The sequence below is a fragment of the Siniperca chuatsi genome, linkage group LG6 (genome assembly GCF_020085105.1).
Source record: "Siniperca chuatsi isolate FFG_IHB_CAS linkage group LG6, ASM2008510v1, whole genome shotgun sequence".
Classification (NCBI taxonomy): domain Eukaryota; kingdom Metazoa; phylum Chordata; class Actinopteri; order Centrarchiformes; family Sinipercidae; genus Siniperca; species Siniperca chuatsi.
This window is the reverse complement of record NC_058047.1, coordinates 6,935,787-6,948,791: the sequence shown is the minus strand read 5'-3', so window position 1 is coordinate 6,948,791 and position 13,005 is coordinate 6,935,787. Positions and strand designations below refer to the sequence as shown.

Genomic DNA, 13,005 nt, shown 5'->3' with positions numbered 1-13,005 from the left:
CACACACACATTCTCATATGCTGCACTTTTGTCCCCTTTTTTAAATTTTTAAATCATTCTGACTAAAAATTAGACACAGTCATGGATGACTTCCAGAGTGAAGCACTCATTACTGGCATTTAATATTCATAATGTTCTGTTTCAGATAAATGTAGAAAATACAAACTCACTAATGGAAGGTGAACTTCTCAACATCAACTCAGGAGATTTCGCATTGATATCAGGCTTACCTAAAGTAACAAAAATGTGATTTACACCAGTGAAGTACAGTTGAGTTGACATAAAATCCAAGGGTGCACTTAACATCTTTCTCTCACACCTACTGGATTGTCACTTAACACTGAATTGTGACTGGATGCTGCAGTACATTGGGTCAAATATACCCACTACTGTACATCAATATTGCTGCAATATACAGTAGCTTCCGGCCACGTGGGAGCACAGAGAGCAATGCTGAATTTTGTAGCAGCACTCCAGTCATCGAGGGACAAATTGACTATGCACCAACTTGGATTTTACATGGCCTCTTGAGTACTGCACAGGCCTGAAATTTCAGCCCGAGGCTGACCCAGGCCTGACAGGTGACAAAATGTTTGCGCACAAACCTGGCCCAAAGTCCAAAGCCAATATTTTTACATCAAAACTCTCTCTCTCCATGTACTTCTCTTGCTCATACACACATTCAGTGCAGCATTTGAATAGTGAACCTTTTTCTGTTGCTTTAGTTTTGTACTCCAGCATATGAAACAACTAAATGTTGCATTCTCTCCAGTGGAGTTGCATTTTCATCAATAGCCATTATGGAACTACTGTATATGAGCAGATATGGGTGCCTCACTCGAGTAGTCATCCAGGACCACATATTGTGTCAGAGCAACTGCATGCTTGGTGTTTGGTAGGTCCTTCCTTTGCTACAAAGTAATGCACGTAATGCAACACACAGACCTCTCTACGACGTCTTTGCCACTCCAGCATGTGTGCTGCTCAACCTCCATCTCACTTTCACAAAGCATTTCTGGCAACTCTGAGAAAAACCACTGGTACCGCTGGATAGAGCCCTCAAACTCCCTGAAAGAAAGAGAGAGAGAGAGAGAGAGAGAGAGAGAGAGAGAGAGAGAGAGAGAGAGAGAGAGAGTTGAGCACAGTTGAATGCTTGGGTTGTTGTTAGTAAGAGTAGGACCAATGTACCATATGCTTTTATTTGTTCCAATTTAGACTCGTCATGTCCAATTCCCTGTGAAATCCCTTCTAATAGACTCTCAACATGGGGAAGGGAAACAAGCTCATAGCACTTTTGATAATGACTGCATAATGCAAATCTGATATGAAGGTTTTCATTTAATGAGTTGTCTGATCTCAGGTTATATTTTCTCCAAGTCCCAGCTTTAGTTAAACTGATATATCATTTAGGAGGAATGACACATACAAGGAAGAGATTATATTAGTCAAATGCAACTAAAGCTACAGAGAATTAAAAGTTCACTGACTGTAATTACTAGTTACTGGAGGGGACAGCTGCGTTGCACTTTATTGGCCTAATATTTGCGCTGGATCATTCTCACAGATGTTTTCAATGATTGTAAAATACATATCCTAAGTCCAGGGGAAAAAAACTCTGTTAACTAATAAGGTTTCTTTGACTCTGGCTCTTCTTTAAGGGCTAATGAATAGACAGAATGGAGTAAATGACTACTGAAAAAAAACACAAGCAGACATTAACAGGTGATGAGATGTCTGTCATTTTATTTCTTGATTATGGACAAATACCCCTTTGATGACAATTCAGAGTGCAACTGATGGAGACGAATTTACCTTGATAGTTTTTTCAGGCTGCGACTCTTGTCTCCTCTGGAACCTTTGAGAAGGAATGACCTGGTGGGAGACATAAACAAAACAAGCACAGAAAAAATGTTTGATGAAATTATTAGATTTTCTCCTGCTATGACTGAAGGTCAAATGTAAAAAGAACCTCTACTCTGTCTCTTCACAGATTTAATTCACCTATTGTGGATAAATTCTAACTTGCGCCAGATATTCTGACCTCTGACAGGAACTCGTACATTTCATCAGATGTGTGTAACTCACCTCCGGGATTGTAGCTGCAGACGCTGATGACCCACTGAAGGAGGCGATGTCACAGGTGAGCTCTGTGAGGTTACTGATGTAGCAGGGCTCACAGAGGCTGTAACATCCGAGGTGGTGGGATTTGCACTTGGCATCAAGGGACCAGCTGCCTGGGATCCACACACCTTCTCTACCTGAGGAAGAGATAGTTTGCAGGGTAGTGTTTTGGAGAGGCTAATCATGTGGCTGCTTTTCAGAGGAATGCAAAGTGATTCATATGGAGTATCTAGAACAGTGGTTTCAAACCTTTTTAGTCTCACATACCCCCACAGCTCATCAGATGAGCTCAAGTACCCCTTCATCGACACCACCCATCAAGTCCCAAATGTGTTCTTTTGAAGAGATTTTATACAAGACATAGTGATCCTGGCATTGTCGATGTTTAGGCTTGGTCTCTTTTTGTGTTTTTTTCCCCATTAAATTCAGTTTGCATTACCACTTGGAGAGGCAGAAACTGGATGTTTCAACCATCTATCAATAGCTGTTTCGACTTCTCTGCTTGCCTGTTATCTAGTTTTTACTAACTCTCAATTGCAGAATGTGGTGTTAGAGTTTTACAACTGACTCAGGTTACTGGGAGGCTTGTCCTGTGCAGTCTGCCTTTCATAGCTGGTTTTAGTTTAGCTGGACCATTAGTTTATTGGTCATTGTGGCAATAAATATGCTATAAATATACTAGATCACCCTCACACCAATTTGTAATCCTGTTAGTGTGTTTATTTTCCTCTGAAACACAAATTATGGAGATATATAGAGTATACATCGTAGAAAAGGTTTCAGTCGTAGTCATCTGGACACTGTTTTCAGAATCAAGACGTTTTGGCTCCCATAAACTCGTTTACATAAATTACTGCTGTCTTAAAATGTATTTTGCAATCATCTATTAACTTTAAATGATGCACATAACACATATACTGTACACTGTTAAAGGGTTCGGGGTTAGCCTTTGGTGATGTGTCTAATGAATAAGAAGCTTGATCAAATATTCAATTAAGTGGTATTTTCTTATTAGCCGCAATTAGCAGTGCGATTATGCTTGTGTGTGTTTGTTTACCTCTCAGGAATCTACTCTACTAAGTCCACAATGTTCTCTCAAAGTTGGATGGCTACTCTATTTCTTCCTCCAACAGTGTGTGCATGCATGCATGTGTTTGTGTGTCGTCTGTTTGTCCAGAGATTAGCCACAGAAACTTTCTCATCACTCAGAACCAAGCTGCATTCTGGGTATCGGTTGTCCCGCCAACCACAGTCTTTGTCTGGCACTGGATCTGTATTCACACTTGCATACATACTCGCACACACACAGACTGAGGGGAACCCCAGATTCTCTGAAGAATGAGGCTGTTTTTAGCCCATCTAGGTACAAGGCTTTTGTGAGGAGATCCAACTGCCAGGCTGAAAGAAAACCCACGGCCTTCCTCGCTCTGTGTCCAAAATTCAAATGACTTTATTATTGGGGCATATGAGTAACGATGGTTTAGCAATCTGTTACTGATCCCTTTTCAGTGATTATATTATACAGGGGCACATTTTAGGGGCACAATTACCTTAGTATTCAAACCTTTTTCATTAGACTGCCAGCAATAACCAGAATCCAAAAAGTATTTTATGTAACAATTTAAAGTATAGAGAGTAAAAAGCAAACCACTTGTATACATCTTCCCCTCCATCCCATCATCCCCTCTGCTTACTGTGGCTGTAATGCGTGGCCCGTGCAGCTGAGCGTGCAGTATAGCATCATTCACATGATTTCGGACTGCCAACAGAGCCAACTCCATGCTGTTGTGGTTGCTGCTGGTTGCTAAAGTAGCAGCTAACCGTTCGAGCAACACCACCAAACTCCCCCAGGGGGTGCCAAGCTCTGATACACCCACCTAGAATAGAGAGGATGGACAGGAAAAGAGGAGAAATAGGAAGAGTGAATTTAGATATGGGAGGAAGAGGAGAGGAGGAGGAGAAAGGGAGTGCATAGATGACAAATGTGGAAAGAAGAAGAGTAGAAAGAGAACAAGGACATGTTTTAATGTTACATTTACATTTAAGTTTCTTTAAAGCTGCTTATATCATACTTCAAAATCAGTCTATCAGTGACAAATTGATTGTGATACGTTACTATAATTAGAAAAACAAATGGATGGATGGAAATGAGCCAACGACTGGCAGTTTCTATCTCTTGACAGTAAAGCCAAGACCACATTTTCCATAAACCAAGTTGCCTTCTGTCACAGAGAGGCTAGTTCCTACTTGTTCCTCTGCCTCTCCTTGACTTGCTGTATGTGTTTTTCTTTCCTTTCCTTTACTGAAGAGGATAAACATGATGGGAGTCGTTTTTCCATCACACTTTCTTTGCTTCCAAGAAACTCTCAAGCAGGATGAACAGTGCCATCTTCCAGCTTTGTGCTATAAAGAAGTCTCTCTCTGCTGTTAAAGATGTCCAGAGGCAGCCCAGTAAGATGTACGGAAGACACTGCCAATTCTCCTGGCAATGCTCTTGTTATTTGTCAGTCTAAAACTTAATGTGGGAACGGTTAATTGATGATAAAATGCTGTGAAGGACTGATTCAGCAATGTGAGAGATGGGAGCATGACTACATGTTGTTACTTGTCTCTCCAGAGGCAAAGGGAGACAAATAGTCTGAGGCCTCCCACGCATCTAAAACAATATCAGCTACAATACACACACACGACCTGGAAAGAATAACATTAGTTGGACTTTTGCTATTCTCCAAATTCTAAATCCGGAATGAGCAAAACATTGCTGATATGATATATCGAAAATAATTTACTTTGGAAGTGGTGGGAGGTTTAAGTTTTTAAAGGAATAGTTTTGAGGAACATTTTGAGAAATGCGCTTGTATGCTTTCTTTATTTTCGTAAGTCCCAGAAAAACCACAAATTGTCGTTTTTACATTTTTGTTTGTGTACGGATTAAATAAACGAGATCAAATGTGGCAATTGGTCAAATTGAGAGGTGCTAGTATAGGCGTATTTTTGAACTTTGGACAGAGCCAGGATAACTGTTTCCCCCTGCCTCCAGACTTTGTGCTAACCTAAGCTAATTGCCTCCTTACCAGACATCCTCTCATAATGTTGACACACAGTCCGGTACAGGGCCGTATTAGTGTCAGCCCTCTGCAGTGGGAACAGTACTGCATCCTCACTAAGCCTCGCCCACACTCTCTGGATAACGTCGCCTTCTCGGTCGCATTCACAACCTCTCCAGCCAGTCTCAGCAGTCGGCTCAGTGCTCGGCCCGCCCCGAGTGCACGGGACAAGCTGCTGACCAGGAGGTGAGGATGGGGTCCGAACGGGCTGACATCCTGCCGCGTCATCCGGAGGCAGTCGTCATGATTGGGGAAGGGGGAGGAATGGGACTGGGGTGACATGTGGCCGATCCCAGGGTTGAGCAGGCGGCGGTAGACCAGCGGGAAAAGATCATTGTAGAACTGACGCACAGTGTTGTCCAATGAGGAATTAGAGTCTCCAGAAAGGTGCCGTTTGATGTTGCTGAACAGCTGAAACACAAGGGGCCGACAGTCGGACGCCAGAGCAGAGTAGGCGCTGTCGAACAGAGTGCTGGTCAGGTTAGATGTGAAGGACACGAGCGACTCGAAGGTCTCTGGAACAAGTGAGAAGACAGAGAGAAAGGGAGCGAGACAAACATGCATTTTATTGTAACATGAGCAATACTGACAAACATCCATGATAATTAGTCACAAAGTTAGCTCATTTCTGAGTCTAATGACCCCTCATCATGCTGGAATAGGAACAGCTAGTGTACCAAGCATCCCTGTGCACTAGTATGCTTGGCTATTATGATTTCTACTTTGATAACTAGTTACTCAATTTTATTATTGTTGCTAGATGAACGTTTTTAATTTCCTAACCTCAATCCTGTTATCATATTAACATTTTTATCTGTATGCTTGGGATTCTGCCCTTTTATACGTGTGTATGTATTTTTACACGTGAAGTCTCATAGTTGTGTGCCTGATGTTATACTTTAACCCATAAAGAGTGGAGTGCAATTTAAATCAACTGAAGGTGAAGTTGACAAAGTGAAATTTTGACCTTATGATGGCCCTAGATAAAAAGAGGTTGTTACACATATGGTCATATATGAAGCAAACATATACAGTGTGTTATGTAACTTACATAAAGTAAGTCTATATAAAGTTGTTCCAATTTCAAATGGAGGCATAACTGACATAGACACATGTCATTCCCACATGTAAGATGTGGCATTTCCATAACAGTGCATATATTAGTTTTCCTTGTTACACAGTTTCTGTCTCACTAACCTTGGACTGACTTTATCCTGCCGCATACGAGCGGAAATAGCACACAACTTAATTCATCCCTGAGCTCGTTTTAACTACTGTGTTATCTTTAGTCAGGTGATAATGAGAGGCCCAATCTCAGGATCCACTGTGTTTCCTATGTCCGACACGGTCTAATAAAGTGGACAGCACCCTTAACAAAGGCTGTATGCCCGTGATGTGTGACAGTGTATTTGTTTGAAACTTGCCAAGTAAAAAGGGTGATGTCAATCTGATGGCATCCTGACACACACACACATACACACATGCACACACGTGCACACACACAAACTGGGAGTAAAAGAAAGAGAAAGGGAAAGCTATTTATCTGTGACTTTCACTAAGTGATTCAGTCAGTCAAGGTGCATGTTTGTGTGTGTGTGTGTGTGTGTGTGTGTGTGTGTGTGTGTGTGTGTGTGTGTGTGTGTGTGTGTGTGTGTGTTTTAACAGCTTTGTATTTCACCATCACAGCTGCAGCCACCTGACTCTCCAAGTGACAGCAATTTATTATGGAATTTATTAAATAACTCACATATTTACTAAATAAGGAAATAATTATCACTCTCCGGCAGAGTTTACACAAGAGCGCCATGGTATTTGTTTCACTTCTGTACATTCATACTCATTTTCACACAGATTAAATGAAATGAAGTGACTTTGATGGTAGTCGGGGGATGAGGAGGTAGAGCAGCAGTGGCAGGGCTCACTTACCTAAAGTACTGAGTGAGAATGTCTCACTTTTATGTGTTTGCATACCCATGTCCTGGCAATAGCAACACAAAAACAGACGGCATCGAGTGACATGGCAAAGTCTACTCTGGGGTCACGTGATTAGCTCTTTACCCTCTGTGATTGGATGGCAGCTGCAACATGAAGAGGGCACAGGGGTCTTGCAGTGCCAGAAACACATGCAAGCATGCAGACACATATTCACGCACGCACACACACACACACACACATACTAAAGTAATCCACAGGGTGTAAATAGAGCCTGACTACAACCGCTCTGGGCATGTCTCAGTTTCTCTAGTGGGTTTTAATCACTGCGCTTTGGAGAGGGGATCCTTTGAGATTCAGCTCAGCTGTTGAAGACCACTGCTGTTGTGCAAAATTAATTTCATGCATTAAAGGGTTGGTTCGCCCAAAACACAAAAGAGCATATTTTCTTACTTGCCACAAAATAATTTAGTTTTAATTCAATAATTTTTGTTTTATTTGTCCAAGTTTTGTGATACATGGAATTACATTCTTGCAAAGAAATAGCCATTATCCAAACTAAATAAATGCTTTTAACATTACTTAGCCTTGCTCTGCCTAAGGAATATTTTCTTTTCTGCAATTTTTCAATGTTTTGAGCAGCACAATACAAATCCCATTTACCTCCATTGTACTAAGGTGGCTGCAGTATTTACAGAGAAGGATATCTATCACAAAACTTTAGCACATAAAACTATCTGCATGGGTAGATATCTCTTGGGGTTAATGAGAAAACGTGTTTTTTTGTGATCTGGGTGGACTGACTCTTTAAATGTTTAAATCATATTGCTTAAAGCTGTTAAATTTCAAGTAAATGCAGCAAATTCTAAACTTGTCTCTTCGTACTTGCTGCAGTTTGGGCCTTATTCAGCCCTTCCTTGTGTATGGGTGTTTTGCATTAATTTTACCCATGGATGGTTGTAGCCATCCACTGGGCATAAACAGCCGCTGAAACTGAGCCTGAGTGCATTCAGATGTAGCAGGGGAGGAGAGAGTGAGAGATAGAGGCAGAAAAAATAAAACAGAGAGGTACACGTTTGCCATGTCTGTCTGCTGGGTTTCATCAACTCTATCCCTCTCATCTCTGGAATACATGCGCACGCACACATACACACATTCATGCAGGCAAACACACACAAGCTCTTTCTATCACACACACACACACACCACACCACACACATGCTCACATAGACTGGTGAATAGCGTTGAGAGACAAGTGGACAAGCAGAGTATTCTTCCTCCTATTCAGAGCAGCCCGTTAGAGACCGGCTGTTGCCCACGGCAACAACACTTTGCTGCGGATACGTACTGAATGTAAACATTCTCCGTCCCTCGCTCTCTCATTGGTCAAGAACAAAACCTGATTATCGCAGCGACAGAGACAGACAGACAGAGAAAGAGAGCGGAGAGTTGTAACAAAGTTTTCCGCTGCTCCCTCTGAGAGTTTGCTCTCTCAAAGACTCAATCAAACATCAGTTGTTTGTTTGGCTAGCCACTGTGGCGCCTCACAAAATAAACTGGCCTCACACCACCACCCTGACACAAACTAGCTATTTCATGATGAACACACAAAGTGAGAATAACAGGGGGGCTCCAGGCACTTGACAGAACTGTTAAAACACCAAAATCACCACTGCTATTAAAGTCACTTTGATTTAGACTCTTGAATCAACCACAGACATTAGTAATGCTTGTTAGTCATAATAAATCCATAAGGAAAGATTTTAATGCAGCATACAGTAGCTGAAATAGAAACACGAATTTTATTGTTTCAATTAGGGCTGAAACTAATGATTATTTTCATTATCAATTAATCTTGGAAAATACAGTTGACTGAGGAATTTAAAAAATCAGCCTTCATGTACATTGTATGTGTACATTGCTCTCTCTCCACACCTTCACCCCTCAACAGACCATTTTTTAAGATTTGCTGAACAATTAAAAAATGTGTTTTTCAATTATCCAACATGCTTTTCTCTTCAATACTGGATGAAATGAAAAGAAAATGTACGTATTGTATTCTCTAGTCTACACCCCTTCCTTCCTCTGTAGATCCATTTCTCTCCCTCACCTTGGTAGGCCTTGGTGTGTCCAGCGATCAGGTACTTAAGTTCAAAGCTGTAGGACCGCATCTTCTGCTGCGTCTCACTGCGAACAGCCGCCATGTAGCTGTCCTCCATCTTACTGGTACAGCAGCTAGGCCCAGGGTGCTCACACACTCGGAGAGACTCATCTGAAAGACAGAGGGAGAAGACATAGCTTCAGGCCTGGTCATATTCACTGTAGAGCCACAGAGAGGTTAAATCTCATCCATCACAGAATAGTGGGTGGAAAGAATTATTTTGTGAAGTCTGCATAGGTTTCTAGTCACCTTTACTCTGACCTTGGTTGAAAATGTAGGTGTACTCACCAAGTTTCTCATAACTAATAGAAGCAATGAAATGTCTGATAAATGTTTCATATTTTTCTAGAATAAAGGCTCAGAATGAATCCCACCAATACACTTGTTTTACTTTGGGCTACTCAAAAGGTACTCAGATCTACATATTTGTTCCTAGAGGTTGTTTTAAGATGAATCTAATTAATTAACTAACTAACCAATAAGAATCCATCTTGTTAATCATCAATCAAGTTAGTTAATCCATTTAGGGACCAGTAATCTAAAAGCATTTAGTGCACAAGACTTTATGACTTCACAAAAATAATTCTACAATGAGCCTGCTGGGACCTGACATGATGACATGCACAGTGGGTGACGCGTCACCACTCACACCAAAGTGTGTGTGTGTGTGTGTGTCTGTGTGGGGCAGTCTGACTCTGGTAGACTGCTGTAAGCCCAGCTGTCAAGTAGCTGACTGTGATCAAGGGATAGAGAGGGAGAGAGAGAGAGAGAGAGAGAGAAATGAGAGGAATGGACCGTTCAACTATGTCTGACCTGACACACACACACACACCAGACCTGTGTCAAACTTTCAGCTATTCATATTAGCACTGGCTGACCATGAAATACATTACTGAGATAGTTACTATTTATTGGTAATGCTATGTTGCATTTTCCTCGTTTGCAATTAGCAGGTTGGTTGGAAGGCAGACTACAGGTCACGAGCTGACGTTTTGCAACAAGATTTAAGTCTGGAAACAACCTGTGTCGCCTCCGTTCTTATCTCAAGATTATTCATTAAACTAGTTTGAAACATCTTAGCACAAGGTCTACTTACTGGACATTTTCCAGAGCTTTCACTTGCACCACATGGCCTTCATCAGCAGATGGCGTTTGCTCAGTTGTCATAGAGATGGTTCTATTGTTATCACATGATACATGTATAGAATTTCGGTCACATGATAACAGATGGTCATACAGTATAAGGGAAGAGATTGTAATCCCTGTCTGTCAGGATGAAAGCTCCACAGGATATCCAGTAAGTGGACCTTGTGTTAAGAATTTTTTTGTGAAAGGTCAGTAGTGAAGCCTCAAGCTCAAAATTTCATGAACTAATTTTATTGGGTAGTTTAGGAGAATTTTGACAACGTTTTCAGAACAACCGCTTCGTTTTTTCAGCTTGAATATTATAAGCAAAGACCAATGACAGGGAGTGGTGCATTTGTTGAAAGCGTTCGTGTGGATACATTTGTCAAGGAGAGTACTATTCATCTGTTATACAGCCTACTTAAAATGACATCACTCTCAGTATGGGTGTTATCTACTGACGTCTGGCATCCTTGCGTCTGCTGATTATAGCTAGACAATTAACAGCTCATTCTTATGCATTTTCATGAACTGTATAATTATGAAAAGGAGAAAATGATCCCTTATATTTGGAATTTGGCCCTGCATTTCTAAAGCTGTGGGTTTAAACCCTGCATAGGCTTCAAGTCACAGCAATGTTTTAAGTATTAAACATCTCATTGGAGGAGAGATGTTAAGTTTAAGTTTGATTTAACACTACATGGAGTTTGTTCACTTTCATTTCAGTCATTTAAGAGAACTTATGGAAAATATAGCAATGATTTAAAATTATTTTCAGCACAGGAAGGTTGCTGAGCTTAGCCTGACTATATTAATTGAATCTCAAAGTGTGTGATACTCAATAGCAAGTTTACACTCAATTATATATTTAATCTATAGAGATATTACTGTGGTTAGTAGAGATCTTATATATTTTCAGTGGTGAAGGAAGTTACTTAAGTTAGGAATACTTTGGAAAATATACTCGTCCTTCAATCAAAATCTTACAAGAATTATCAGTAAAATGTTCTTAAAGTAACAAATGTAAAAGCAGTCATTATGTAGCAGAACGGCCCTATCAGTGTTAGGATATATTATAGTTAGTATTATTATACTGTATATATTAGTAGAAAATATATATACACACATTTTTAATTTATGTGTAATTTATAAACTCGTCCGTTTTGTATTTAAAATATCAAGTAATAGCTGTCAAATAAATGTGTAGTGAAGGTATAAAGTAGCACAAAAATGGAAATACTCATGTAAAGTTCGACTACCTCAAAATATACTCAAGTAAAGTGCTTCAGTAAATGTACTGAGTTACATTCCACCTCTGTGTATTTCATGCTCCTTTTTTAATATCATATAGAGTTTCTGTGATATTTCCAAAGGGTCTGACTGACCTGTTCCCGGCCTGTCTGGCACCAGCTCCACCGGGCCTATTTGGCGCATCATGTAGGCTGTCTTCACCTCATGACAGCTGTCCACATCGGCTGATCTGCAGCCAGTCTCCGGTAGAACAACAAAATAAAACAAAATCAGCCAAAACAAGTCCACGATTTGTGAGGCTGCACGGAACATCGCAACATCTCAGTCAGGAGATAGAGAGTCCTGATGGTTAATATGAATTCCTAAAGAGCCCCACGGTGCAGTGTGACTGAAAACTTCATCTGCAGCCACTAACGTTATAAGTCTGTCTGGAGCCAACTGTCAGACACAGCGCCCTCCTCTCTCTCTGACTCTCTCACTCACTTCAGCTCAATTACTTAATTGACATGTGCACTCAAAATACTTTCAAAATACTAGGTCATTTCGTTTGAGAATGCGAGTCTGCTATACAGCAACTATCGTAATGTTAATAATAACTTATTACAGTCAAGGAACTGACAACACAATAAGACCATAACTGTCATAACAATCATAAGGAATAAAGGCAATTTACTCGCAATTCTCTAAGTTATGTGTGTGCCATAAGCCAGCTATTTATTTATTTGTTTTTTTTTTATTATTTATTTTTGTTATAGCTCTCTCACACATAGTTTACAACTGCTGCTTCTGCATATAAGATCCATTCAAATTGACTGATTGCAGTGAGTGAAGTGGAATCAGAGGAAAGTACGGTTCGAAAGTGGAACATGGGCGCCACCCGCTGGTCACTTTGGGTCATAGCAGATTCATTTTTAACAGCTCCTGAATACATAAAAAAACTACTATATTCATATAATGTACAGACTTCTCGCATAATTATATGGACTTAAAGAATTATTGTGATGTGTTATATGATTTACACTAATTAATTAAATAATACTCATCTAGGTTAGCTACAACAACTTGGTAGCAGCGGTTAGCTGTGGCAGAAAATCCATACGTTAGTGCCCGTGCCATCAGTATCAGAAGTTTACCCTTTCTTTTGTTAACAATTTGACAAAAAGAAGATTTTCTTCGACGTTACTTCTACCAAGAGGCTTTATTAAACTACCGTTCAGGTTGACCAAGAAGCCAATGCTATTTGCAACTGATTAACGTTATTTGTCTAGATAGGTAATTTAACGTAGCCATGACCTGTCAAATCTTTGG

General features: G+C 40.5%; 1 protein-coding gene across 2 annotated transcripts in view; it reads right to left on the bottom strand.

Annotated features, from left to right (window-relative positions):
* The window catches only part of LOC122877688 (glypican-5-like), a 61,916-nt gene extending 49,265 nt beyond the window's left edge, over positions 1 to 12,651 (bottom strand). Inside the window, exons 1-7 of one of the 2 annotated variants that reach the window (XM_044199579.1) lie at positions 11,832 to 12,651; positions 9,271 to 9,432; positions 5,196 to 5,743; positions 3,816 to 3,998; positions 2,086 to 2,258; positions 1,813 to 1,872; positions 946 to 1,068 (exon numbers count right to left, since the gene is read on the bottom strand). In XM_044199579.1, coding sequence (XP_044055514.1) covers positions 946 to 1,068; positions 1,813 to 1,872; positions 2,086 to 2,258; positions 3,816 to 3,998; positions 5,196 to 5,743; positions 9,271 to 9,432; positions 11,832 to 12,009 — 1,427 coding nt within the window. In that variant the 5' untranslated portion in view covers positions 12,010 to 12,651. The remainder of the gene's footprint in view (positions 1 to 945; positions 1,069 to 1,812; positions 1,873 to 2,085; positions 2,259 to 3,815; positions 3,999 to 5,195; positions 5,744 to 9,270; positions 9,433 to 11,831) is intronic. The other variant, XM_044199578.1, reaches the window with a different exon arrangement.
* Between the last annotated feature and the right edge of the window lie 354 nt (positions 12,652 to 13,005).